Source organism: Phanerochaete carnosa (genome assembly GCF_000300595.1).
Source record: "Phanerochaete carnosa HHB-10118-sp unplaced genomic scaffold PHACAscaffold_3, whole genome shotgun sequence".
In the NCBI taxonomy this organism is placed as follows: domain Eukaryota; kingdom Fungi; phylum Basidiomycota; class Agaricomycetes; order Polyporales; family Phanerochaetaceae; genus Phanerochaete; species Phanerochaete carnosa.
The window spans coordinates 2,184,517-2,211,789 of record NW_006767630.1 but is presented as its reverse complement, the minus strand read 5'-3'; the positions used below and the strand labels follow the sequence as shown (position 1 = coordinate 2,211,789).

The window sequence follows — 27,273 nt, the reverse complement described above, 5'->3', positions numbered from 1 at the left end:
GTCTGTCCGCAGAATTAGCCTTATCTCGTGTCTTCTTCTCGTGTAACTGCGTTGCTGCGCATTGTGTATATGTATGCGTATAATCCCAGATAGTATGCATCCCCATGACAATAAGAGTAGACCAAGATGGTAGTCATTTCTGTGCGAGTCGGGAGATCGCCAAACGTTGATCCAACCCACATGCGGTTGATTCCCAATCACCGCTACTTGCCTTGGCGTACTCTTAATTGCCAACCAATCCCTTCGAGTTTACCTTGCGCGGCCGTGACAGGTGACTGGGCTTGTCTTCACTCTCGTGGTCTTGTGCCATGCGCACCGATGCAGAACACTGCTCTTTCGTTCTCCTAGCCGACTTCGACATTGATCGTGGCGCACAACTCACATACCAGTTCCCGCAGCCGTTAGGCACAGATGAGGGGTATGTACTTTGTGAGCTTGTTCGATTCCAAATTGACGTGCCACGGTTGCAAGCTTGCTCGCCAATCTGATGCTCCCAGACGGTGCCGAAAGGCAGCCTGAGGATTGGACTATCTTTTTCTTGAACCAAACCCCGCTCAACACGATTGCACCGGTCCTTGCGCTGGATACACCCGGAGTGCGGACCTCTAGGATAGAGGAAGATGAGGATGGTAATCCGGAGTTGCTGTACGTGTTGAACTTGGTTCGGACTAAACTAGACAAGACGGTTCGGAGGTGCGTGGTATGATTGCTCGCTCCGAAGCCTACCTGACAATACGCAGAGGAGCCATCGTGAAAGCCATGGCTATCTGCACCCGACATTCCTTTATCGAAATCTTCAAGGTGTGTACACTATCTTGTTTGTTCTAACCAAGACTGAATCGTGGCATACAGCCAGTCCTTCTCATGGCTTTGGATGACTACTTCTCAGACCCTTCTCAAGATTGTCTTGCTCGCCTGTTCGACGCGGTGAACTCCATGGATATCTCTCATGCTCCAAGGCTATCTCGTTATGAGAAGTTAATCATGCGGACTTCAGAGCGGAAAGACCTCTTCATTGAGAAGTACGAAAATCTCATGCGGCCCAGGGTCCCAGAACAGACGCAAAGCCGTGGCAACGTACATCGTAACTCTGATTCTATAGGCTCTCATTCAAGCTTTGAAGAAGGCATCATGATGCGTGCGCGGGAGGACAAAGGAAAGGGCAAGGAGAACGGGACTGCGAAGGGTCCTGGGAGTAGCACGACCAGTCTCCAACAGCCAGGACAACCCTCTCCATCTGAAGGTGAATTCTCGTTGGACGGAAGCGCGGTCTGGGTCGAAAGCGGGGTGGACCAATCGCCTCACCTGCCATCCAGTATGGGGAACGCACATCCTGGTACCGGGAACCACAACACCGCTTCGTCTGGGCGGGGAAGGAAGTCCACGGATGCGTCCTCCACGTCCTCTATTCGTGCTCGGAGAGAGGACGCCGCAACGCCCGCTCCTAACGTGGCACCTCCGCTACTTAAAGACACCCACTTCTTTCCCGCGGTGATCGACTACAATGACCACCAGCTGCCCATCCGACTACCGATATACACTTTTCCGGAGGAAGTGGGAGATGTACGCCATGAAAATCCTTTCATTGCACTGACTCTAACCCTCGTGATCTAGTATTCGCTCATACAGCTCATACAGACGTTCTCGAGTCCCTCCACGTCAATATTAGGCCCTCAGCACCCTCACTTGCACACAAGTGGGAATCAGACGCACCCTGTTATGGTTCTTTTTAATGCGCTCGTCACTGAGAAGCGCATCATCTTCCTTGGGCATCATCGGCCTGCTGGCCAAGTTTCGAGCTATGTTTTGTCGGCGTGCGCCCTCGGGTCAGGGTGTGGCATCGCTTTGAGAGGTTTCATCAGACGCGCCTTCCCATATGCCAACCTTACGAACAGAGAGGAGTGGGAATCTATGTAAGTGGATATCGTGTCTTGCTTGGGGTGATTCATGGTCTTATACCCTTCGTTCACATACCGCAGACCAGGATATATTGCTGGTGTGACGAATCCAATTTTTGAGTCCTCTGGTTCTTGGGATCTCCTCTGCGATATCGAGACGGGGCGGATGGTCGTCTCGAAGGATATCCATACTAATTGCCCTCCATCCGCCATCGGCGTCGCACCCGTTCAGCTCGTTATGCGCTCGGGCACTCTGAAGGCAGAAGGATCTGTTGGCAGCGAAGACGACTTTGTCAGACCGAGCAAGGAGCTAAATCCAGTCCAAAAGGCGGAACTCCTTGGCAAAGTTGAGACTACTGACAATCTCTTCATGGACGATGTGAGCCTTTCCAAACTCTTTTTATCATCTCTCGCCTTGTTCTGACGAGTTGTTCGCTGTAGATACTTTCCGCCATTTCTCTCCACTATGGCGAGTCCCATGTGCGAGCGAGGTTTACAGAGTACGCCTCGCGCTTCGTACGGCTTGCAGCTAGGTATGAGGAGGAGGTCCTCGGTCTTGATACGGCCATTGGTTTCCCTACCGCCGCATACTCGGAAGGACTTGGCGGCGAACCAAAGCTCGGCAGTGGTCTCTGCTTCTCAGACGAGGCTGTAGGAGCGCGGGAACTTGCAGCTAATGCGAGCCGCATCGAAGCTTGGAGGCGGACGCAGAGCTATGAGCTATGGAAACACGTGCGTGACGCATTCCGTGATGGAAATGCTCTGTTGACGGGTCGTACAGGATTTTAACAAGTTGAGGGAAAATAGTCCCATACAAGGTGTCGATGTTTCTCACCAGCTGTGGCGACTACGACACGCGAAGCGCATGCCCGACAACGAAGTTGAACTCATCATGCGCACGCTAGCCGAAACTGTTCAAGCCTACGACCCGGTCACAGAGGTACGTCTGCTGATTTAGCCCTCGAGCTCGAATCTAAGTTTATTTATTGCTAGCTGCTGTCTTTGCTACCCCCTCACCACCAAGGTCTTCTGCCCTTAAGTTTCGGGCTTTTCCATCAACAGGAAGCGATTCGCGATCTCACTGTCGTCATCTTGAATGAATTTCGAACTTATCCTGTATGTGCCTCCGCTTGACTGTTCTAGAGACCTCACGCTGATGAAGTGAGCAGGTGGGCGTGCAGTTTCTACAGTCCCTCAATCATTTCCAGCGGTATTCGTATGTGCGCCAAGCGCACGCCCTCGAGTCTCGCATCCACCGCGAGCAGAATACCCTAATGATACCAGCGACATACATGGCGCGTACGCCATCTAATCGCAGCGAATCCAGTTTGACAGGAAGTTAACCTGCGTGTTATTCTTATTTTAATGTACTGATGCTCATCGAGGGTGTTTGGAGTCACTACTGTATACGGGCGGATAGGTGTTGTCCTGGATAAGCTACAGTATCTCTTATTGCAATAACAGTGATTAATTTGCCGGTGTCAAGCAGATAATAGTCTGCTGTCTAGCCCTGGTACGCGTTATGACCAATCGCACTATATATACAGCATGCGGTAATCGCATGCCCATGCATCATGGCTATCGTCCTGGTGGGGTCAGCCTATATCAAGTTATCTCGTCGCTATTCTTCCTATGTGTTGGCAGAACAGACGTGTCCTGTTGCTTTCGTGAAAACCGCTGGAACAAGGGGTCGACGGCATATTTGCGAAGTATCTGCCAGTTGCGGTACCAAAAGCCGCTGGCAGTAGGAGTAATTGCCCCCCAATCTGCATGCAATACCCCGATTACGACACCTGTCATAGCGACGAGAAGGGCGGCTATCAATGTCCTGGTGATGATGTCGGTACCGGCAAAGCAGATGTACGTCATCGAGACGAGGAAGGCAAGCATGCTGTCATGAACAGGTGAGTAGAGGCTTAGTTGAGACATGCAGAGGCACTGACCTCCAGGTGAATAGTGCCGTGGGAAGGCTGAAAATCCGTTAGTCCGAGCCTTAATGATGCTGAGCTGGGAGTATTACCTGTATATGAGCGCGTCGGCTTCCAGGCCGAGTATGCTGCGCTCGCGTTTGGTCAGATATCTGATCTAGACGCGCCACGCAGTCAAAAGACGCTATGCGAGTAAGACGAATGCTCCGCTTACAGCCTCCTCCGCCGTTCCATTACTACCTGGGGGGTGTTGTCTTGAGAGGGTCCAACATATGAGATAGCACGCCAAGCTAAGAATGGTCGACGCGTAGCTAGCGATTTGAGCTACGCTGCGATGTGGCGCTTTGCTGGCGGCATCGATGCTTGAAATGGCCAGAAAGCCTACGTTCGTCGAGAGCAGCACCGTGACCTGCATAGTGTATGAGACACCTCTTTCGAACATGTTATCACGAAACCAAATACCGGAGTCGTTGCTCTCTCCCAGTCTCTGCGCATATCATCCCAGAATTTGGTCCACGGTGTCACGTTGACAGTTCCGTCGACATACATGTCCTCCAGTTTCCTGATGTAGACATCTGGCGTGAAAAAGAGCAGAGGTGAACATATAAGGAACAGGTATGTTGGAGACTTGTGTATGGTCTTCTTGTGCACGGACTGATTGCGATTAAGACGGGCACCATGTTGTCCATAATAATGAATGAACATTTCTCGCTCTATGTGCATTCCGTTGGTAATGCGTGCCAGCGCCCCGTTTATTAGCAAAGAGCACTCACTGATAGTGTGCATATAGCGGGCTGAAAGTGCCGTCTCGAAGTTAGGCTCAGGGACCCAGTTGGTACGACACATGCTTACCAACAACCCATATCCCGATACCTCGAGTTTCTCCCACTATCCATTCACATTGAGTCAGTTTACACATGGTTACGTTGCTGATGGATCGCACCTCTAATCCTCTCCAAGCCATCCAAGATTTGCTGAACTTTATCGCTCGAGTAAGGTGACGTGGAGGTTGAAGACGTCAAAATGTCTTTGTGCCATGTTATGGACAGATTTCCTGAGGAAGCGAGAGAACACTTGCCATGGTACCCGAAGTTCAGCAAGTCAGTGACTTCGTCCAGCATTGATCGAGTGACTTCGCGGTGCTGGGGAAAAATCTCAATGTGCAACCTCAACAGATAGTCTAAGTAAATGCAACAATTCACGTGCTAACGCGGCATCCTCAGCTGACATGCCTAGCCGTAATTATATGTAACTCACCGAGTGCAATTTTCATCTCACCAGTACAACGCTTCGAGCTGTAAATCTGACAGACACCAATATCACCTTACAGCAGTAATAAGAGAATTGAAAAGACATACCCAGATGGTTGTCCGACACAACAAATCGCGGATTCGACTGAATGATATCGGCAAGATCTATAGCGTGATTCCAGAAAACCATCCTCGCCGCTGTATCCGCAAAATAGTAGCCCCACACATTGTCAGGGAGCAACTCTAGGACAAGCTCTGACGTATTCTGCCGTTCTTCTGGTAGTGACTTCCTCAATGATTTCGCCTTTCCCTCCAGTTCGCCCAAAGCAGCCAGTGCGTCGGGAATATATGTGTTCGTATAAAGCATCTATAAAGCTTTAACGGGGAAAAATCCCACAGTGCACTATGAACTCACTAGTTCTGGACAGTAGAAGTACAGTTTCCCTTCGGGTGCCACAAGACGACGCCAACTGTGTGGGAGAATGCGGTCATCCGAGCTGAACAAAAGATCCTAGCACATAAGAGATGCTGGCAAGCCATCTGAGTCATGGACGCACCGAAGACCTGTCATGTTGCCGGGTCGTACGGACACTTCGGTTTGCGCTTCCTTAGGACTACCAGAGAGCTGTGAGAGATTATCACGACAACATACAAATTCCTTAAACTTACATGCTGTATACGCGTTGGTATTGCTGTTCGTATACCCTGTCTGGAGTCACTGGCATGAAACTATCTCCCTCACATACGACTGCAGCCCTTGGTGGGTCTGCTACGCAACCTCCGAGCATTGGACCGGTTGCATGATATGCCGGGCTTGCTGGAAGTGCGACGGTTGGGGAAAGCGGGGTTTCCGGCATCTAGAGATAGCGTGGAATACCTGAAGTCAAAGCCGAAGGGATTGTTTGATCATACGCTGCAGTTGTGTTGTGGATTGTGTACTCACCTGCAGCTTTATACTGCGACTTGTACTGTACAACGCTAAGGTAGTGATACAGGATGGCACATAAGTGTAAAACGTGTACACAGCACGCGCAAAAGATTGACCATCGGACATACAACATGCGTTGAACGGCTGGCAAGGCGCAGGCGACCACGAAATTGGATGAGACCGCTAATTATGGTAACTACGCGATTACACCTATCTGAGAGCGATGCACACGAGGTAAAGCAGTACCGACCTAGCTGTACTCTAGGCAGAGATTGGCGAGGAGCGTCTAAGGCCCTTCAAGGCGATGTGAGCACGACTTCTTCGCATCACAACCATGTGCGAAGGTAGGGTGCGGGGGTGTGACTAGCGCCGATAAGGCCCGGTAATTGAAAACGTGGTAGTCTTCACTTGTCACCCGTGCGCGTTAGGTGGTATGCGCCGCCCAGCTCTCAAGAATACCTTAGTCAAGCATCAGCTTCCGCTAAAGAAAAGTGCACTGTGGAACGCTACGAGACACTCACCAGTCATAAGTCATGATGCATGACCACTCAGCTGCAATCTTAGAGGGGGGTATCTATGGACCGCAAAGTGTCCAAGTCGCTGGTCAATAGGCCCAGGTAAATTGAATTCCGATTGCACTCCAATATGATCCTGCAGACAGTCTTCGAGCCTGGACTTCTGCCTGGTGTAGCTTGCGACACCTGCAGTGGAGACATTGATATAACAAATTGGACAATTTACCAATATTATACCCCTAGAGTAGCGGTATCAATACATTAATTGAACAGAGCGCAGATGTCACCTATCGTTACGTCGGTGTCTGTGGCGAGAAGTGATCAGTAGCTGACTCAGCGCTGAAACCTGGACCGCGCGAGAGCAGTGTAGTGACTGACCTCGGACCCCGAAAAACGGCAGAGAGCGCGTCCCCCTCCCGAATCGTATGAGCCCGTTTCCGCGGTTAAGCTTCTGCCTTTCGATCTTTCTACAAAGCCTGAAGTTTTCAGAAAGAGGGGGGGGGGCATAAACCTGGAGTTCCCATGCCATCTAAGGACCCCGTGTCATCAGTACATTTGACAAAACCGTTGGAAATATTGTCCCAATCGCTATTTCGAGGCAAGATTGACTTTGAGTGGCCCTGGTCAGCATGTTCAGCTAGTTCTAGGCGGACTGCACGCTCAAACATCACTACATCGCGCGCTGCGCCAGCCTTTGCGTAGCCGCAGAACTTCTCGACCGTCACCTCATTTGCTAACACGACATGTACCATACCTTGAATTTACGTCAAGCAGCACAGGATCCAGCGATCTAATATCAACGAACATGCCCCAACACGCACCTATAATAGTCAACATGAAGCCGATTGTTAGACACTGAGCGCTGATTTACTGTCAATTTGCACAGGATGTCAAGGCGGTACGTTCGCACGACCAACGTGTCGGGAAATCCGGCAGAAATGGCTGTGTCGAAAACTTCATGTTCAGACGCCGGGTGTCATACAGCAAGCAAAAGGCATAGCACACATGTTATAATTCAGTCTCATTTGACTCTGGATCGACTATGGCGGGCTGGGAAGATGATGGGCTAGGGCATGCTGGAAGGACGAGAAGGTCATCATCGCTCGAACACGGAGAGTCGAGGCTGGCATGTTTCGAAATGTCCGCTTTCTCTGGGGCACGTACAGTCGTCTTGAGCCTCCCCGGCCTCGGACCAAGGTCAATCTCTTTCCGGGAGGCTTGCAGAGTGGCTAAAGCGCCAAGCTATAATATGATGAATTAATGAGGCATATACATGAGATGCAGGAACGTCCACACCTTTCTCTGTACTTCAGAATCTGCCACCCGGCGACCATCTTTGGCTGTCGGATCAAACCCAAGGCTGCGGACGAGGGTTGCAGAGTACGCGTTCTTCACCGATTTTTTGTCCTTCTCGTCTTCCGAGTCGTCGTTGTCGTTCTCATCTCGCCTTCTCGTCTTCGCCACGTCCTTTGCCTCCTCTTTGCCCTTTCCGCTGTCTCCCAACACCTCCTTCTCTACGAGTTTCTTTCCAAACTCTCTTGCAGCCTTGACTGCTCTCGTCCCTTCCTTGTCTTGCTTCAGCAACTTCTTGAGGGCCTCGTCCGCGTCCTTTGCAGAGACCTTACGTGCTGCCTTGGCCTGTGCCTCTCTCCCAATAGTCTCGTTCACAAACAGCCCTGACTCGCGGCGATCCGACACGATGTGTCCAGAAACGACGTACGTCGCACCGCCAGTGCTGGCGTCCGGGTCAGGTTTGAGCCCCCACTGTCTACTCGGGTCGTAGGCTGGCTTCTTCTTGGCGAACGCGCTCATGCCAGACGTACCCGTCGTGAATTCGGCGCGCCCCGCGCGCTTGGCCTGCACGGCATGCTGTACATGATAGTCGCACACGTCGCTGATACGCTTGTCGCACCAGCTGCCGCAGGCCTTGCCATCGCGCTTCACGACGTGGCACATGCCGAGGTCTTGCGAGTGTCCAAGGACAAGAATAGACTGGAGGGATTCGGGTGTCAATGCCAGGATGTTGTCGGTTGGGTGCGGTGCGTCTCCTGAGCGCTGAACAAACCATGAGCCTCGAGTATAGACTCGTGCAAAACGGACGCACCTGGAACGGCTTGAGGATTTTTGGATTGAGAAGGGCGACGATGGTGCCTTCCTTGAGCTTCGACAGCCTCTCGAATGCGCCACGACTACCGCCTCGATATACCTTTTCCTTCTTCCCATCCTCTTGCGTGACCTCCTCCACGCGATCGGACTCAAATAAAAGAAGCGAGAGCAACGCATCACCACGTATGATCGACTTTCCCGCAGTGGCTGAGCTCTTCGTACGACATCCGAAGTCGACAAGTTTCAAGTTCATGTACTTCTTACCTGATGGCTTCGATGGTTCTTCTTTGGCCTTGCCTTTCCCCCATTGCGGTCTAGCTGGCTTCGGAGGGGCACCGAGAGCAAGAGACCCCAGGTCGTCTTCGCCATTCGGGTGCTCGGCGAGGTCCTCCTTCCCGATACCGACGGAAGCTTTACTATACTTCATCGGACCACGTTCAGCGACGACAGCTATCGTAACCCAGTCGCCCTCCACTGGCACGTCGTAGCCCTGCTTGTTTGGTAGAAGGCGGATGACAGAATATAGCTTAGATGGTGAAAGATAATAACGTCCGCGAAGGTAGTCTTGGAATTCGTCGTGAGGAAGTGTTCGCGAGCTGACGTAGGTTGGTCATAACAAAGACATAGCCTGAGAATACTCACGAGAGACGGATACCGGAGCTGGGCTCTAGCTTCATGAAGTGCGGGTCGTCAAACGGCGGCCTGTGTTCGTACGGACCTATAGTCAAGTCCTCGACGATTGTCAAGTTTTCGTCCCTAGCACCTGTCTCTTCATCCACTTCGTCTCGTGTCGGTGGCTTCTCTGCAAAACCAGAAGACCGGGCAGCAATAGCCTTGGCCTCTTGTTTGGTAGAAGCAGACGCGAAGCCAGCAAGCTTGGATAGGACGGACGACGAAGCTGGTGTTAACGACGAGGCAGGAGGTGGCCTCGCAGTATAAGCAGGATTCGTCTTGAACGATAGCGAAGGACGCGACTGTTGGGCTCTCGAGCTCGGCCCATCAATATTCTTTGGGAATGTCACGATTGCCTTCCCTCGATGGTCTTCCGCTTTGCGCTTCTCTAGATAACTATCAGGATAGGCCAAACTTACTACCCGAAAGACATACTAGGGGATGGAGTAGCAGAAGCCAACAAGTTTTGCTGTGACTGTTTCCGTTTCCTCGGAGTGGAGGGGGGCATAATGCCCGCGCCTTCTTCATCTGACGCGTCCTTCAATTGCGCCTGCAGAGCAGCAATCTGCCGTCGGATTTCTGCCTGTCGTCGCGTTTCATCTTGCTTCCTACTCGATGAGGAGTCCATCCTCAAAATGCTGAAGAAAGTGCACACAAGTCGGAGTCGTAGCTATGTGTGAACAGAGACGCGAAGTTGATCATGATGCGTGCTCAGCGCTCAGCGCTCAACGTTCGGACACTTGACGCGTTGCGTGATATTTGTGTCTGTTTGCCCCAAATCGCAGCACAGTTGGTATTGCGAGCTTGCGAGCTAAAAGGCCTGAGGGCGGCTGCAGCTCGCGAGAAAGGATACAACAGACGAGGGTAGCATATGCCATATATACATCGCACAAACACATTACCCAAATCTGGTATTATCCCAAGATTTGTGACAGAGGAACAAGGAAAGATGAGTAGTCATGAGAGTCATGAAGTCCATTACTTTAAAGCTGCCAACTATCGTTGTAGCAGTCATTCAAGCCCCAGTTATAATCTATAATTCGCTCTTGATTATAACTTCGAAGCAGCGTTGGCAGAATGGCTTCTCGTCCCGCAAGAAGAATCTGCCGTTCGTGAAAGGTCCGTCGCACGCCTTGACAAGCTCGTCAGCGCAACATTACCGTCAAGACAGCGCAGACATACCTTGCATACGAAGCAGTCAAGACACCACTTTCCACCCAGGACCTCAAGCGTATCCATATCCTTCCGTAGGGGCTTCTTACACTTCTTGCATTTTGGCATCCGCAGGCGCACATGACAACGCTCGCAGTACGGGTGCCCATTGTACACGGTGAAGCCCTCGCCAGTGCCGCCATCAAATGTCCCATCACCCGAGAAATTGCGGGCGGTGGTACTTGGCGGCAGGAATGGGTCGCCACATTCTGCACAGAAGAAATGCTGCGTGTGATACGTGCGCTTGCCGAGTCCGTCCACCTCACTCAATGTAATGAAGTCTTGGTCTGCGATCGCGGTTTGGCAATGATAGCATCTCGGCGCAAATTTCTGTAACACGCAATCAACATGTGAGCAGCGACGACTGTGGTCAAGTACCCACCTCGTAGTAGTCTAACGAGCAATACAGCCTGCCTTCAAACTCATACATTGCCAAATTCTCTAGTAGCTGGTCGCACGCAGCACAGCGAAAACAGCCTGGGTGCCAATTTGCGCCCATTGTGTTTATACTTCTCCCGAGGATCGCACCGCCGCACGCGCCGCAAAATAGTCCTCCCGTGTTGCGCACCGCAGGTATTGGGTGCATTGGGTGGTGCATACGTCGTGGTACACCGTTCTCGCCTGGGCCTGAGCCAGGCGCAGAGATTCGGGGGATTTGGGCTTGCGACGGCTCTGGGCCACCAATGCATATGCTAGGGACCGTCACGTCCTCATCGTCCATACCAGCGACCGATATCCTCGGGATGCCTGGAATACTATCGGCATTTGCTGGATCGGATCCCGAGACTGAAATTGATGGCCCGGCTCCCCATCCATCCTCTTGGCCAACATTGACACTAGGCAGAGTTCTCCTTAAATTTTCTTCTCCGACTCTAAATTTCCAGCTTGGGGCGCTGTTTGCACCGTTTGCATACGGCTGCGACTGGGGTGGAATGGGGAACGAAGACAATGAAAACGTAGAGATCGCAGAACTCGGCGTCACCGCGCTGGGTGGTAACATCATGTTTGAACCCAACCCCGTGTTCAACATACCTTGCGTACGGATGCTAGGCAGCCCGCCTGAATTCTGCCGAGAATGCGATGACGTCGACGAACGAACAGGTGAAGGTGAACGACGGAGCGAAGGTGGCGGGGCGTCATCGAGATTCGGTATCACCCGCTGAGGGTGGGGAGCTGGAAGGATAGGTTCGCGTACAGGTGCTTGTGGAGGAAAGCGAGGTCGTGTTGGCGATGTTGAATGAGTATGCGGCGGCCGTACTGGCGGTGGCGCTTTCGGCGCGTTGCCCTGCATGGGAGGTGACTCCTGCGATTGAGGCAGTGAATTGGAAAATCTTGAACGGGTAGGAGAGGGATCCATCGGATGCTGCGGCGGGGGTGGTCGTGCTGGGGAGGTGTCATGTGACGCCGAAGGAATGTACGAGCGTGTCGGCGGTGTCTGCGAAGGATGCTGAGGTGGCGACACGCGCATAGGAGATGATTGACCTGGATCGGAGGGCATCTGCGGTGTGCGAGGAAGGGGTGGTAGCTCCGCAGGCCAGCGGGATGGGGTGGGCTCGGTGGACGCATGTCCTATAGCAGGCATAGGATGTTCGCGTTTCGGTGAACTCGCGCTCGTGGCGGAAATCTTGTTAAGCACTAGGTCCGGGGAGGACCCATTCAGGGATAGCTCGGCCATGCGAGAGACAAGCGACTGTCGACGAGGCCTAAATGGGCCAGACGGTTTAGTGGGCTCGGTTGGCTTCTGAGCACGGTCCGTATTGTAACGGCTAGGGGGGTCGCGGGCAGCGAACGAGGGGCTTGGCGGTCGAACCAGAGATGACTGCGACGGCCTTTGCAGTAACGAGTTCTCGTACATGTCTTCGCTTTCTGAGCTCATGGGCGAATGCCTTGACGATTCACTGAGCACTGAGCGGAATGACGAAACACCGGAGTTTGACCCTGGCCCTGGCAACTCTGATTTCTTATCAGAATCGGCCCGCTGAGGTGACGAGCCACCGGGAGGTGCAGGCAAAATACGCGAGGCATTCATCTTCAGAAAACTAAATGTAGCGGATCCGTCCACGGAATCTCTGCGCAAAACAGAGGATTTCGGAGGTGAATGCTGCGGTGTTGACACCTGCGATGGTGGAGACTGCACAGGAGAAGGGGGTAGCGGACGCATACTTGTCCCATTCCTCTGCACGCCTATTCCGCCATTGTAGTCACCACTGAATGGACCGGAGCTGAAGGGTCGATTCTCGGACGGGCTTGAGGACTGTTCTGAGGATGAAGGCAAGCCAGGGACAGCAGGAAGGTTACGTTTCCACAGCGGAACAAACTTCTGCCCAGGAGGGGACAAGGGACCGGCCTGGTTTAGGATATCCTTCACGGGACTAGGACCATGCGCAAGATCGACGCTTTTGGTGGACCGTGGTATTGGCGTAGGCAGGGGTCTTGAAGACCTCGTTGATATGTGTGAGCTTGAGCTTGAACTTGAATCTGTAAATCTTGTGGAAAAACCTGAAGATGTCGGGGCGGCGGAGGTTGAGTATGAGGGCCGATGAAATGGTGTGGACGGGGCAGATGGCGAAGCCTGATGAGCTGCAGGTAGTGAACGCCTGTCCAGTACTGGGGTAGTGACGGGTCTGTTCTGAGGAGTTGGTAGAGGGCGTCTTGGAGGGGACTGCTGAGGAGCAGGAATAGAAGGCAGATGTCCTTGCTGGCTGTGCTGAGCGAAGACGGAGTTTGTGTGTTCTGAGGCAGGTAATCTCGCATTTGGGTACCGGAAATGGCTCAGCTCATTCCCCCTATTCTCTGGGTGTGATTGTACCATTGGTGGATGCATTGGGCTCTGCGCACGGGTGGGTAAATAGGTTGGGGATGTCAGATTCATAGGCGGAGGCTGAGCCGACGGGGGCCGGTGGAAGGGCGAGCTGGGACCTGGAGGCTGCTGTATATTTTTGTATGCGTCCCATGATGGTCGTTGTTGCTGGTAAAGGTCTCCATATGTATTTGAATATTGGTTCGCATTCGCATGCGGCGTGTAGGTTCCAACGTTGACGTGCGGGGATGGCGAAAACGGTGAGTGCTGCGGCGCATAAGTATTAGGGTATGGACTATGCGACATTACAGTATGCCAGGATGGACTCGCAAAGCAAGAGAAAGTTAAGACCAATCTATAGAGCCGAACAGCATGAGAGGAGAGAGCTGGAGCGATGACTTCCTCGCCCAGTTTCTGCGTGCTGAGACGCTCTAAGACCCCGTGCACTCCATTTCGGTCACTACGGCTTCATGACAAATATTCCTACGATGCCCAAAGGGCTTTGCATGCGAATAGGAACATGAAAAAGGTGCGTGTATATAGGTAAATCATTCCCTGTTGCGCACACACGTCGCTGCTGCTACAACTGTGTAAGACCATCTTATCAACTCAACCGAAGTGGTTCAATGAAAAGTCCAGGAAATCACACTGCGCCAGCTCCCTGAACCCGTTCATCTTGCTTGGCACCTCCAATATACGTAGTGGTGTACCATTGAGGTTGCTTTTGGTGACAGGCTCCCACTGGGGTTGCAGCGCAAGGCGTGCGGCGGAGGTGGTGAAGCCTCGCGCCTTCAGGAAAGCAGGGTCAGGATTCGGGTCGAATGTACGCGCAAAAGACGTCCAGGTATCCATGGTCACCTGCATAAACGGCAAGTCGTTCGCGTCTCGGTAAGGAAGAGATGTCGGCAGTGATCCAAAGACAAAGAAGAGCTCGCCGCTGTGGCATCTGAAACGAGTTCATGAGTGTCGTGTCACCCTTAGCGCTACGTAAGCACTTACTTGAAGTACTCGGCGTCAGGGTTGCCTGCCGGGTGCGCAACATCTACAGGAGCGTCGCACTTAGGCGCGTTAGGGTCAAATCCTGGAGTTTGGTAGCTTCGATTAAACTCGTACGTCCAGACGCTCTTGAAGAGATTGTGCTGGACGCCCGAGAAAGCCGTCGCTTGGTCTAGACAACGGAACATGCCGTCGGTGGCACCACGAGCAGTCATGTTGAAGAGATCGTCGATATCAGTGGCTTCATTAGAGGGGATAGGGAACAATGAATTATTCGCCAAGGCTGTGGGCAATCCGGCAGCTTCGAGAGCTTGGGCCGCATTGTCGTTGGTCTATGGTGCGTTCACTCAGCATACTTATTAGCACGAATCTGGAGGACATACTGGTGTTCCAATAAATGCGGCACCGTCATCACGCATCCATCCAATCACAGCGTGGACGTCGGCGATCTTACCGGTCTGGTTCAGAGGGAGCTGTGTTTGCGGCACGAAAGTACCGTCTGCCACGACAAATCTAAAGGAGAGCAACGTGAGCAACTGACGAAGATATGTGTGCAGAAACGGGCGCACCTTGCAACCGTCGGTAAATTGACTAGAGTGAAGCCGTCGACCGCTTTCAAGCATGCAAGACGATCAGCCGCAGTACTGCAGTTCGTGGCAGCCAGAATAGGATCGGCAACAAGGGTTTGCTCTTGAGCGATAGTGTAGTATTGCGAGTAGGTCATAGCGTAGCCAAGTCCGACGAGGTTGCTCATTTGGATAGCAGCCGCGAAGTTGCCAATCGCCTTGGGCGACTGTAGCAATGCGCGCACAGATCCCGCGCCAGCAGACTGCCCAAAGATAGTGATACGGTCCGGGTCACCACCAAATGCGGAGATATGTTGGTTGACCCACTCGAGCGCGGCAATCTGGTCAGCGATACCATAATTGCCGTTCGTTTGGCCGTCGTCGAGTGCAAGGAAGCCGAGTGTAGACAGGCGGTAGTTGGTTGTGACGATGATTACGTCGCCCCTCGAGGCCATCGGGCCTCCATCAAAGGTAGGGTCGGCACCGGTGCCAGAGGTGAAGGCGCCACCATGAATCCAGAACATGACCGCTTTGAGTGACGACTTCGGTGCTGGACTGGGGCTGGGAACGAATGGCGTCCAAATGTTCAAGAAGAGGCAGTCCTCGCTGCCCGTAGTCTGGCCAGCCTGAATGCATTGAGAACCGAATGTGGTCGCGTTAATTGCCTTTGAACCAGTGTACGCGGCCGGATACGTCCACCGTGCTGGTGGGTTGGCGAAAGGAATGCCTTGGAACCTGAACGAGCGATTGTCGCGGAAGCTGAGACGGCTAGTCAGGATAGCGTGAATCACAGGAAGAGTCGATGTTGCTCACCCAGTAATCGATAGTCCCTGTGAAGAAACGGTCGTTTGGAACGTCGGAACAGTTGTGGAATTGCCGCTGTTGGTGCACAGCGCAGGAAACGAGAGAATACAGAGGTTCTCGCCAATGTGGCCGTTCGTGTCAACAGTCTGGCACAGGGGGCCGTTGGAGTTCGGATTTATCCAGAACTGTTGACCATCAGGGACGTTGTTCTGGAAGACCTGGTATTGGAGCAACGGCATAATGTCTTGTGCAAGTTGGCCAGATACGCTCGGCAGTAAGGATTCGCTCAAGGAAGAGCACGCGCTTTGCGAAGATGAGTGGGTTCCGCTGTCGATGAGCAATAGACTAGGGTGCGCGAATGGATTTTGAACTGTTGATGTCCATCAGTGCAAACCCTACCGCAAAATACAACAACTTACTGTCCAGGTCATTATAGTGAAGCAATGTAATCTCTCCATCGTAGCGAGCATTCGCCACGATAGTGAAAGAGAGAACAGCCAGGACGATAGGCAGCATCAGCAGAAAACACCTGGAGATCGCCAACGAACTCGATGCTTGATATGCAATTTCATTATGACTGGTAGGGGAAAATACATCTCTGTGAGGACGTTTGCCTGGTCTCATGACCGTTCGCGCGAAGCATGGAGAACACGTGACCGACAGAAACAGAGGGAAGAAATGCATGAGATCTCTGTCCCATGTTTGATCATGGAGCTCCGAAGAACGTCCGAGAAGTAGAACAAGGTCATGCTCACTCTGCAGCCACGCGTCTCCGCAAAGTGCCATCAGGATCTGTGTCACGCAACAGCAGGGTTATCGTCGAAATGGTTCCCGGCCAGGGCATGCGTGAAGTCCCCTTCGAAGTCGTGGGAGAGCTCTTTCCAAAGACCGTACTCCTGGAGAATCTCTTGAATCGCTGTGTCATCGGGCTCTTTTTCCTGCAATGCGGACTCATCCGGGACGGGCGGAAGAGTATGGAATACCACTCGCGCAACTTCTACTTGCTGCAGGTAAAGCGAAAGCGGTACGCGCGGAGGGTACCGGGTTTCCTGTTCGAGCATTTGTTCAATAGAACCGTATTCCCGAATGAACTTGAGCGCACGAGTGGGCCCAACATTCTTGATGCGCTGAGAAAAGTCGGTTCCAAGTAGGAGGGCAAAGTCAACAAAACGCTCATGGTCGAGCTCTAAGGCGGCCCGTACGTCAGTTCCATTTAGGATTACGAGAGGATCCGAACGCTTTGCTATGTTGCGCATCAACGGCGCTCCGTAAACAATCACATCCTGGGCAACGTATCGTCAGCAGGTACGAAGGCTTCACGGAACGAGAGTCCTTCACCGTATCTTCGCTGGCGACGTAGTCCGCCTGACCATGGAGAACCATTGAAGCAGCCAACGCTTCAGCCTCGAACGGTCCGTCGGGCTCAATACAAGGTACTCCCATTGCGCGGATAATCTCTTTACTCTCGTCGTAAGTTTGCGTAGTCGGCGGTTGTGTCCGCCGGGAGTACGAGTCGAATAGGACTGTACTCTTCTGAGTAAGGACTGTTGCTGCATCTTCGACATCTTCAGCGGCAAGTTCCAATTCTGCAAATTTTGACCAGAAAGCGCCTTCTTCTAGGGCTAGCTGATGCTGAGTCTTGGACATCATGTATTCTGTCTTCACTTCTGCATTCGAGGGGTCGTCGTCGGATGGCTGGGAGGGAGTAGGGATAGGTTCTGGTAACGAGTCGAGACGCTCCACACTGGCCTTGTATTCAACGTATAGGTTGGCCAGAGACGACCTGATTGCTTCCACTTCAGTCTGAGCGGCAATCACCTCTTGCGATATCGAGACTTCGGGCAGGCCGGTTTCAGAGATGTCTCCTGAGATGGTGTCGTCGAGAGACAAATTTTGTAGCACGGGTTGGTCTTCTACAGCATCGCAAGAAGAAGTCTCAAGCTGGGGAGGTGGTGGAGACAAGCTGGGTGCAGTTATAGCATCGGAGTCCAGCTCAGGAGCACTCGCAGGCGCCTCAGTGCGCTTCCGCGGTGGGGCTGGCCCGGGTTGGTCTTCTACAGCATCGCGAGAAGTCTCGGGCTGGGGAGGTGGTGGAGACAAGCTGGGTGCAGTTATAGCATCGGAGACACCAAGGTCCAGCTCAGGAGCACTCGCAGGCGCCTCAGTGCGCTTCCACGGTGGGGCTGGCCCGGGTTGGTCTTCTACAGCATCGCGAGAAGAAGTCTCAAGCTGGGGAGGTGGTGGAGACAAGCTGGGTGCAGTTATAGCATCGGAGTCCAGCTCAGGAGCACTCGTAGGCGCCTCAGTGCGCTTCCGCGGTAGGGCTGGCCCGGGTTGGTCTTCTACAGCATCGCGAGAAGAAGTCTCAAGCTGGGGAGGTGGTGGAGGCGGGCTGGGTGCAGTTATAGCATCGGAGACACCAAGGTCCAGCTCAGGAGCACTCGCAGGCTTCTCTCCGGACGGAGGACTCGTCGTGTCGGGCGCCTCAGTGCGCTTCCGCGGTAGGGCTAGCCCGTCTCCGCTGAGTTCGCCATGCGTTTCGCTGTACGCCTCGGGCTTCCAATTACGACCTTGCTGATGGCCTGTTTGTGTGGCCTCTTCTGTCGAAGGCTGTGAGATCCCATCGATGTAATCCGGTGAGGGAGGAACGGGTTTCAATTCTTGAAGGCGGTCTCGGAGATCTCGAGTTGCGGATTCTCTCGCTTGAGTATCAAGCAACTTCCACGTCTTGACTGAGTTTGACAGTGCACAAAGCCGTTGTAGTCGATTGGTCTCTAAGAGACCACGGGCAGCTGTAACCTTTCTGATCTCCCGTCGACGATCAACCTGTCCGAGGTGAAACGACTCCTACGACCGGGAAGAAGCGCATTCGAGCACGCACCTCCATTTGTTTCGCTAAACTGCGGCTTCTTCCATCGAACACACAGACAGCTGATACCCCGGCCTCTCTGAGCTCGTGCAGAATCCGGTACCAGCCGAGTACATGCCTATATGCATGCGGCAAAGGTGCGAAGTGAAGACGTTGCGTAATAAGCGTACCATCTCTGCGCGAGTCTCAAGATTAGTGAGCGTCCGGCCAAGTAAATACGCGCCATACAATACTATCTTCTTTCCTGCAAAATTTTTAAGGCGGTCTGGGAGGACTCTGATGACATCGGGACTAAGGGAGGATCAGCCAATACTACAGCGACAGTGCAGGAGGCTCACCAAGCTTTTTGCAAAAAAGGTGTGAGACCGATAACTCCCATGTGAATAAAATGCGACCTTCTTGTCTGTAACCTTACCCCACCGAGCCCACCACCAAATGAGGAGACTAAACGGACTGTTGAGTTTGTGGCGAAGGACCAAGTGCTCGGGGAAAATGCGGTCTACATTCGCATATTGCAGGAGGTCATAGCGAGCAATGATCGAGCTTGTATGGATTGTAGCCTGGGTTGAATATCCGGCTTACCTTAGTAAGCTATAGTAAGTATGCACCAGACGCCCACGAGCGAGCCACGTCGCTTCGAGCGCTGCACAGGCACCATACTTTATTCTGTACAAGCTGTAACTGGGGACACTTTCACTTTGCCCTTCCCAGCTGGTGCTGTTCGCCTTCTCGTTCCCGACATAGAGCATCATAGACTGTGCCTCTTGGGGCCTCGACGACTCCAAAATGTCTGTGATGCTAACAAAATTCGAGTCCAAGAGCAACCGAGTGAAGGGTATGTGCGACGCGCCGTACATCCGTTGCGACATCTCCATGCTTATACCACTGCGGTCTGCAGGGCTGGCTTTCCATCCTACCCAACCATTGCTCGCGGCATCCTTGCACAATGGCAGCGTACAGCTGTGGAACTATCGAATGGGTGTATTGGTAGACAGATTCGAGGAGCATGAGGGTGCGTCATATCATACTGAATGCGTGTGCTGGGAATCATGCTTGGAAATAAGGCCCGGTGCGAGCTGTTGCAATCCACCCAAGCAGGGCTCTCCTTGTTACTGGAGGCGACGACTACAAGATCAAAGTCTGGGGTGAGTTTGCGTCGGCACACTACCCATTAAGCCCTAACGTGTTGTAGATATTCGGCCTCAGAACCGCCGCTGCCTTTTCACTTTACACGGACACCTGGACTACGTTCGGACGGTGCAATTTCACCATGAAATGCCATGGATCGTGAGGAATATTACTCGCGTTCCCGGAGTTCTCATCTCTGAACTGCACGTAGCTCTCCTGCTCCGATGACCAAACGATTCGCATCTGGAACAGCACTTCGCGGAACTGTATTGCGATTCTTACGGGACATTCCCACTATGTCATGTCCGCACAGTTTCATCCGAAAGAGGACTTGATTGTCTCGGCGTCCCAAGACCAGACCGTGCGCGTATGGGACATTTCAGGCCTTCGCAAGAATACCCCGAACAGCGCGCCTGGTACTTTCGATACCTTCGACAATTTTTCGACAGTGAAATATGTACTTGAAGGTCACGATCGCGGGGTCAACTTCGCCACGTTCCATCCTACGCTTCCTCTGATCGTCTCTGCTGCCGATGACCGACAGATCAAAATTTGGAGAATGAGCGAGACAAAGGCATGGGAGGTCGACTCCTGCAGGGGACATTTCAACAACGTTTCAACTGCACTGTTCCACCCAAAGCACGAGCTGATTGTATCCTGTGGTGAAGACAAGACTGTGCGCGTCTGGGACCTGACAAAACGCTCAGCGGTCCAGACTTTCCGGAGGGAGCACGATCGCTTCTGGATATTGGCGGCACACCCAGAACTTAATCTGTTCGCGGCCGGTTCGTGATTATGCTTGCCTCGTCTCTTCGCCCCTTGACATCTACTAACTAGGTCACGACACTGGTCTGATTGTCTTCAAGTTGGAGCGTGAGCGACCTGCCTTCGCCGTGCACGGGGACATGGTCTATTACGTTCGGGATAAGTATGTTCGCTCGTACGATATCAACACCGGCTCGGATATTGGCTTGCTCAGCGTTAGGAAGTTTGGAAGCCCCTATGTACCGCCAAGGACTCTCAGCTACAACCCTGCTGAGAGGGCTGTTGTTATCACGGTCTCATCGGACAACGGCTTATTCGAATTGACTTCTCTTCCGAAGGACGCCGTCGGCGAAGTCAAAGATTCCTCAACAGAGGGTAAGCGCGGTAGTGGACAGGCTGCTATTTTTGTCGCTCGCAACCGCTTTGCGGTCTTGAACAAGACAACTCAGGTGAGATGGTATGCCTAAATAGTGACTGAGATGTGCTGAAATGGTTCTCAGCTTATCGAAGTTCGCGACCCTTCCAATTCCGTGGTCAAAACCATCAAGCCACCCGTCCAGACGAACGATATCTTCTATGGGGGCACCGCCAGCTTGATTCTGAGCTCGCCCACCTCTGTTGTGTTGTATGATATCCAGCAGCAGAAGAGTATCGCGGAGGTCACCACTCCACCGGTGAAGTACGTCGTGTGGAGTGCAGACGGATCGCTTGTTGCTCTGCTCAGCAAGCATAGTACGTCGTTTCCTGGTTCCAAATGTCTGCTACTGTCTGATGGTTGTATCTCAAGCCATCACGATTGCGAATAAGAACTTTTCGCAGCATACTCTCATCCACGAGACCATCCGCATCAAATCTGGAGCCTGGGACGATTCGGGGGTATTTGTTTACTCTACCCTCAACCATATCAAGTACTGTCTTGCGCAGGGGTACGCTATTTGCTGAGGCTGCGATGTTGCCCAACTTATATGGTGTCTTGTCCAGTGACCACGGAGTTATCTGCACCCTGGATAACCCTGTATATCTCACCCGCGTCAAGGGCAAGACTGTTCACTGTCTCGACCGCTCGGCTCGCCCCAGGACAATTACTATCGACCCGACCGAGTACCGCTTCAAGCTTGCCCTACTTCGGAACAACTATGAGGAGATGTTATACATTATTCGCACCTCAAACCTTCTCGGTCAAAGTATAATCGCTTACCTGCAACAAAAGGGATTCCCTGAGGTCTGTACCACCCCGTGCTTCACCGACTTTGTGGACTTATCGTATCTCAGATTGCGCTACATTTCGTGCAAGACAAAAATACTCGTTTTGATCTAGCTATAGAGTGTGGTAACCTCGACGTTGCTCTCGAGACCGCGAAAGTTATCAACCGTCCAGAGTGTTGGGAGCGCTTGGCGCAGCAGGCGTTGAAGCAAGGCAACCATAAGGTTCGGAATTCTCTCATGTGACGTTGCCAAGGCTTATGCGACGAGGAATAGATTGTGGAGAAAGCATACCAGCAGACCAAGAATTTCGATCGACTTTCTTTCTTGTATCTCGCCACGGGAAGTACGGATAAGCTGTCAAAAATGCAGAAGATTGCCGACTCCAGAGGCGACCCTATGTCGCGCTTCCACAATGCGCTATACGCGGGTGATGTCGTGGGTCGCATTGCTGTTCTCCGAGATATTGGTCTATGTGAGTTGGCATTACAAAAAAAAATTGCCGTCCTGGTCTTACGCATTGCAATATAGACCCTCTCGCCTACCTTACGGCTAAGACTAACGGATTGGATGACGTTGCTTTCGAGATTCTGGAAGCGGCCGGCCTGACTGAGGCAGATGTTGACGATGTTCCAACTTTCGAGACCTCAACCTTGAAACCACCGCCGGTTATTACCTCCACTACAGACATTAACTGGCCGACAATTTCCTCAGGCGAAAACTTCTTTGACCATGCTCTCGCTAATGGCAACCTGGAGGGCGGTGCGGACATCCCGTACCTCAATGGCCAAGAGGCATCAGGTGCTGCTGCGTCGGCTGCTTTGGATGCATGGGCTAAGGAGGAGGAAGAGGATCTCGAAGCTGAGGCAGACGGATGGGACCTCGATGCGGGCGCGGAGGAGGCTGAAGCTGAGGAAGCTCCTGAGGAAGCGGAAGAGAGCGCAGAGCTCGGCCCTGGTGCGTCCCCGGGTCCCGGCGAACCGGAGCTTTGGACACGCAATTCGCCCTTCGCGGGAGATCATGTCGCAGCAGGCTCATTCGAGACAGCAATGCAGGTACGTCTAAGCTGACACGCACTTTTGCCACTCCGCACTGACAATACATCTAGCTACTTCACCGACAATTTGGGGTTGCCAACTTCGAAGAGCTCAAGCCTCTTTTCGTCGCCGCGTACCGATCTGTGCATGTATACTTGTCCCCAGTTGCTTCACTGCCCCCGTTGCAGCTTCACGTACGAAGGAACCCATCGGAGTCGGCCCCGAGCCGTGTCCTCCCCGCTGCTATTTACACAATCACTGCTATCCGTGCTGAGATGTCGGAAGGCTTCCGGGCTGTGTCTGGCAATAGGCTACCCGAAGCACAGGTCGCCTTCCGTGCTGCCCTTCAGCATCTGCTCCTTGTCCCTGTCTCCTCCGACTCTGAAGCCAAGGAGGTGGGTATCCCCATTGCTTTGTGTGGCATACTTGCTGATCGAGCTCATTAGTGGCGTGACTTGGTGACAATGGCTCGCGAGTACTTACTGGGCGTCTCCATTGAGCTCGAGCGTCGCCGCGTTTCTCAGGAAGATCCTGATAATGTCCGCCATAGCTTGGAGCTGGCGGCATATTTCACGCATTGCCAACTGCAGCCAGCTCATCTGCAAATCGCTCTGCGTAGCGCAATAGGTGTATTTGCCAAGGCAAACAACCATGCGGCAGCGGCCAAATTCGCTCGTCGGCTTCTCGAGCTCAACCCGGATCCCAAGATTGTCGCCCAGGTACGCACCACTCATACCGAACTGTTGGCCAAACGTTGACAAGTAGACAGGCGAGACAAAGGATTGCTGCCGGAGACAGAAACCCGCGCAATGCTGTCGAAATTTCATATGACGAGTTCACTGAGTTCGAGATTTGCGCGGCGAGCTACACGCCTATTTACAAGGGCTCGCCAGCAGTACGCTGCCCTTATACCGACGCTGCCTACCTCCCAGAATACAAAGGACACCTGGATGCGCTTGTCCAGCTCACGGAGATAGGTGCGCCCTCCTCAGGCCTGCCTGCCCCACGGCCGTGAGGGCGTTAGGACGAGCTCCAGGGTTTCTGCGACAGGGTTATTTGTATTACTTTTTCTGGACTTATGGAACAGATACACCGTTAATACAAGGCTCTGCTTAAGTTATTCTTCATTTGCTGTACGTTGAATCTGCAACTTATCCCCGAGGGCATATCTCCGGCACTACTCTTGCTGTACCCGCGACCAGTCTAGTTCAATGCCTGAAGGCCTGAATCTGAAATAGCCGATATTATCGGCCACAGCGTACTAGTTGTGCTGGCCCCAAAACTGGGAGAATCTGTGTCTGAGCTCGGGAGAGTCTAAAGTTTACAGGAACGTTCTCAATATGAATGATGTGCGTGCCAGGCTGTGCGTCAATCAAATCCCACGGGACGTTAGGGTCTGCCTCGTGTCGGTTGGGCTGTGTATGGAGCCCAGGCTTGAGCATGTGCAAGGTGGGTAGCTTTCGCCCCTCACAGACAGCGCTGACTAGGCCCCAGCCACGAAATGTCAACTGTCCCTCTGCCTGTCGGAGGCTCTATAGGCAAGATATCTTATACACGAAAAGGTTCGACTCGGACGACTCTGCGCAGCCTACCACCAGCGCTCATACTGAGCCCTCGTTCGTCCACCGGCTCAATTCCAAGGGTTTCCTCGCCACCTGGAAGTTCCTCCAGTACAGGATACGACTTGGGACCCGTGGCAGAGAGTCCTATCTCTGATCACGCCGTCTTTGGCTCGTCTTCTTCGATACTCTTCGGACGCTCATCAGGTCTTGATGAGGCCCCGATTCCCGTGTCAGGCCTCCCTGCGTTACCAGACGACAATGTACCCGGCCGTGGGGGCCTTGTATCGATGGTAGACAGCGACAATGTCCCGATTGTTGGCTCCAATGCCCCTGCGAGACGAGATACAGACGGCGGTAACGTTATCCGCATTGAGAGCGCTGACGCGGCTTTGCCAATCATATGCATCGCTCCCTTCGACGTAAATGGCATGAAATACTGCCGAAGCATTTTCTAGTACGTTATAGTATTTCTCCCTTATATCCTTCTGCTGATAGAATATCAGTCCTCCAGACGCATCGGGATCAATAATCTCTAAACTTGAGCCTGGCAAAAGGAAGTTTAAGCGGTGAGCTTATGGCTTTGCGACGCCGATGGTACCGGACTAATTGCCCGGGTATTAGGCCAGGCATCCCACGCGGCTGGAAAGCCCACGAATGCCCAGAGGGAAAACTATACTTCCACCATAAATCTCGAGTACGACATCCTGATCGTTTGCAAGACTACCAGCTCACATCTTGCGTAGCGTCTGTTGACGATGATCGACATTGAAAACGATCAGAATCGCCGGCAGATTGAACGAGCTGGTGACGACCTGCTGTCTCAGTTGGCAAGTATGGATGCTCCGGATGATGCAGAGATGACCTTGATGAAAACTAGCAATGAGGAGGGGGAGGACGCCATCGGGTATTATGTGGCGAGTATGGCGGACCAGTGTGTTTTTTGGTTCAAGGAAGTCGACGTGTCTCTCGTCACGAACGGCGATCGAGCAGTTGTGTCTGAGATGCATCTTGGTAAGTCACTCTGCGTGAGAAACCCGGGAACTGCCTCATGACATGGCTTGATGTAGAGAAGGCCATACGAGAGCAATTTTGGTGTGTCACATATCGTTCATGCCACTTGGCGGACACTAATGATACGGCAGGCAACACGTAGAGATGTTCCCGAATCATCGCGGCTTGCCGAGAGTTGCGATACGTGAGCTCAAGGATACGTTTGCATATGGCCTGTGTGGTGCGTTCGCGTCTGATCTCATTTGGGCATGCGTTATTAGCTTACATATTTGCCCCAGATTACGTCACGTCGCAAACATCCATGTTTGCCTATGACCCTGACACTATCGAGAAGCTGAGCAAATGCATGGCGGGCATGAAAGGCATGTAATTTATTTTAAAAGTGCGATCAGGTGTTAATTCTATCTTCATCTTGCTCTAGAGGACGAAATCAACCCCGCTAACACGGCAGCAGCAGCAAGGCTACTAAATACAATATGTACGTAGCACATCCGTTGTCTGAGCGCTCTATTCAACATGCGCTACAGATAAGGAGCGTTTCCTACACTTCCATGGTGAAATTGGTGCCCGGCTGGATCGCAAGGAAAGCGCTTTCAAGGCTGATATCAGAGGCCCTCGATCCTTCATTTTCATTTGTATCTCGCCCTTCCTGTTCTTCATGCCATTCGTGTACCTCAAGGAGCTTGAGCGTACATATGTCGATAACTCGGTCCACTACTACTTTTGGCGCCAATTTATCGAAGGGCTGAAAAGGGATTGGGAAAACTCGATTACTCCAGTGAGTCTATCAGATAACTCACTTTACATGACCACAACCACAATATGCTATACAGGCTACAGTGCTGCTTTCAGCAAACGTCGGTTTCTTGGCAATCAATAGCATCGACACCACGAGTCCCAACAAAAGCGCTGCTCAGATTTCGAGCTACATCTCGTCGATCTTTAGTTTATTCATCTACATCGTTGCGCAAATTCTGAGCAGGCACCATCGGCATCACAACAATGGACAGGCGCACGATGCTGTGAGGCTCCATCGCAGCTCGCTGATACAGTTCCGTCTGATATTGTTTTCAGCTGCAATACATCCTTAAGCGTGAGGATCGTCTAATCGGTCTTCAGGGCGTGGCCATTGCATTTAGGTGTGTTCAGTATCTATTCAGAAGCCAGACCCCCGCTGATCTGTGTAACCACAGCCTTCCGACTGCTCTCTTTCTTTGGAGGTTAGTAGCCCCATCGCGATACTTTATCCCGTACTATCGCAAGCTAACCACTCCCCTCACAGTATGGTCACATTCCTGGTGGCCTTGATGTTCGTCTTCTTTGCAGATAGTAGCGTCGCGACAAAGGTGGCTATGGGGGTCATCGTTGGCTTTATGGCGGTCGTGGTCATTCTACTACTCTACCTGGAAAGCGAAGGCACGATCGCCGAGCAGTCGCCACTTCCCCGCGGTTGGGCGTTGCTTGCCAAGACGCTGCGCTCATTCTGGGAGAGGTGGTCAAACAAAGACCTTGCCGTAGGTGGCAGTTTGCGTTTGCGAAAGCGTAAACACGTCAAAGAAGAGTCTTTGGCAAGCACGGTGACACTGTCGAGCTTACCCGGTCCGTAGCAGTGTTGTCTAATGGCCCACACGCTGCCGACTTCCATTGCGGACCTACAGCTATGGGATCGGCTCGTTCCTGTATATTCCTGTATCTCTTGACACAGTATGGAGGCCATGCTCGTACAAACTATCTTCGTATCAGCACTTGTAGATGTTAGCATGTACTACAGCATTTTTGTATACCCTTCATGTAGCTTTCAGTAATACGGCCTCACTGAGTCGTGGCGGTTACACTCATCTAGCGCGTTCCATTACCTGCAGCCCAAAATTTTCTAGTATGGACGTGGCAGGCTGAAGCACACTTCTGTCTACGAATTAGAGTCTCCCCCTGACTTCGATTAGATTACACTGACCTTGATACACTACTTAGTGACGACTACATCCGCTCTATAAGCAGTCTAATTGTAAGTTACAGTCACGGG

The 27,273-nt window shown here is 52.5% G+C and overlaps 10 protein-coding genes across 10 annotated transcripts; 3 read left to right on the top strand and 7 right to left on the bottom strand.

Annotated features, from left to right (window-relative positions):
- Positions 1-201: 201 nt before the first annotated feature.
- Positions 202-3,786, top strand: PHACADRAFT_139764 (uncharacterized protein). Its single transcript, XM_007393378.1, has 10 exons — positions 202-418; positions 472-693; positions 741-801; positions 853-1,563; positions 1,615-1,913; positions 1,980-2,277; positions 2,340-2,630; positions 2,680-2,838; positions 2,892-3,014; positions 3,068-3,786. Exons 1-10 carry the CDS (start codon positions 309-311, stop codon positions 3,239-3,241), a joined length of 2,448 nt encoding a protein of 815 aa, XP_007393440.1. The 5' UTR covers positions 202-308; the 3' UTR covers positions 3,242-3,786.
- Positions 3,787-3,914: 128 nt separating this feature from the next.
- Positions 3,915-4,255, bottom strand: PHACADRAFT_252154 (uncharacterized protein). The gene has a single exon (XM_007393377.1). The coding sequence runs from the start codon at positions 4,239-4,241 to the stop codon at positions 4,011-4,013; it is 231 nt and encodes a 76-aa protein (XP_007393439.1). The 5' UTR covers positions 4,242-4,255; the 3' UTR covers positions 3,915-4,010.
- A 909-nt stretch (positions 4,256-5,164) lies between these two features.
- On the bottom strand, positions 5,165-5,548 carry PHACADRAFT_71630 (uncharacterized protein; the record flags this gene model as incomplete). The annotated part of the gene is made up of 2 exons (XM_007393376.1): positions 5,165-5,443; positions 5,492-5,548. Coding segments are annotated over 2 exons (336 nt in total), but the record flags the coding sequence as incomplete, so codon positions are not given.
- A 183-nt stretch (positions 5,549-5,731) lies between these two features.
- On the bottom strand, positions 5,732-6,007 carry PHACADRAFT_252153 (uncharacterized protein). Its single transcript, XM_007393375.1, has one exon. The coding sequence runs from the start codon at positions 5,931-5,933 to the stop codon at positions 5,742-5,744; it is 192 nt and encodes a 63-aa protein (XP_007393437.1). The 5' UTR covers positions 5,934-6,007; the 3' UTR covers positions 5,732-5,741.
- Positions 6,008-7,776: 1,769 nt separating this feature from the next.
- Positions 7,777-9,925, bottom strand: PHACADRAFT_88712 (uncharacterized protein; the record flags this gene model as incomplete). Its single annotated transcript, XM_007393374.1, has 4 exons — positions 7,777-8,574; positions 8,624-9,221; positions 9,268-9,693; positions 9,729-9,925. The coding sequence occupies 4 exons, from the start codon at positions 9,923-9,925 to the stop codon at positions 7,777-7,779; spliced, it is 2,019 nt and encodes a 672-aa protein (XP_007393436.1).
- Positions 9,926-10,159: 234 nt separating this feature from the next.
- Positions 10,160-11,638, bottom strand: PHACADRAFT_252148 (uncharacterized protein). Its single transcript, XM_007393373.1, has 3 exons — positions 10,892-11,638; positions 10,480-10,839; positions 10,160-10,429 (listed from the first exon to the last, which is right to left on the bottom strand). The coding sequence occupies exons 1-3, from the start codon at positions 11,510-11,512 to the stop codon at positions 10,331-10,333; spliced, it is 1,080 nt and encodes a 359-aa protein (XP_007393435.1). The 5' UTR covers positions 11,513-11,638; the 3' UTR covers positions 10,160-10,330.
- Positions 11,639-13,840: 2,202 nt separating this feature from the next.
- On the bottom strand, positions 13,841-16,023 carry PHACADRAFT_252144 (uncharacterized protein). Its single transcript, XM_007393372.1, has 5 exons — positions 15,685-16,023; positions 14,875-15,630; positions 14,689-14,818; positions 14,309-14,637; positions 13,841-14,255 (listed from the first exon to the last, which is right to left on the bottom strand). The coding sequence occupies exons 1-5, from the start codon at positions 15,912-15,914 to the stop codon at positions 13,919-13,921; spliced, it is 1,782 nt and encodes a 593-aa protein (XP_007393434.1). The 5' UTR covers positions 15,915-16,023; the 3' UTR covers positions 13,841-13,918.
- Positions 16,024-16,472: 449 nt separating this feature from the next.
- On the bottom strand, positions 16,473-18,923 carry PHACADRAFT_88937 (uncharacterized protein; the record flags this gene model as incomplete). Its single annotated transcript, XM_007393371.1, has 6 exons — positions 16,473-16,958; positions 17,014-17,471; positions 18,096-18,501; positions 18,557-18,719; positions 18,773-18,835; positions 18,883-18,923. The coding sequence occupies 6 exons, from the start codon at positions 18,921-18,923 to the stop codon at positions 16,473-16,475; spliced, it is 1,617 nt and encodes a 538-aa protein (XP_007393433.1).
- Positions 18,924-19,244: 321 nt separating this feature from the next.
- On the top strand, positions 19,245-23,772 carry PHACADRAFT_252139 (uncharacterized protein). The gene is made up of 15 exons (XM_007393370.1): positions 19,245-19,379; positions 19,443-19,556; positions 19,609-19,689; positions 19,737-19,831; positions 19,884-20,457; positions 20,510-20,886; positions 20,938-21,169; positions 21,225-21,363; positions 21,419-21,659; positions 21,710-21,865; positions 21,917-22,115; positions 22,172-22,695; positions 22,749-23,072; positions 23,124-23,396; positions 23,447-23,772. The coding sequence occupies exons 1-15, from the start codon at positions 19,331-19,333 to the stop codon at positions 23,690-23,692; spliced, it is 3,624 nt and encodes a 1,207-aa protein (XP_007393432.1). The 5' UTR covers positions 19,245-19,330; the 3' UTR covers positions 23,693-23,772.
- A 395-nt stretch (positions 23,773-24,167) lies between these two features.
- Positions 24,168-27,228, top strand: PHACADRAFT_252136 (uncharacterized protein). Its single transcript, XM_007393369.1, is given in 14 exon segments — positions 24,168-24,693; positions 24,743-24,805; positions 24,861-24,933; positions 24,983-25,113; positions 25,129-25,250; positions 25,307-25,331; positions 25,382-25,470; positions 25,529-25,612; positions 25,672-25,728; positions 25,778-26,028; positions 26,084-26,272; positions 26,325-26,389; positions 26,444-26,470; positions 26,533-27,228. The coding sequence occupies 14 exon segments, from the start codon at positions 24,179-24,181 to the stop codon at positions 26,855-26,857; spliced, it is 2,016 nt and encodes a 671-aa protein (XP_007393431.1). The 5' UTR covers positions 24,168-24,178; the 3' UTR covers positions 26,858-27,228.
- The last annotated feature ends 45 nt before the right edge of the window (positions 27,229-27,273 follow it).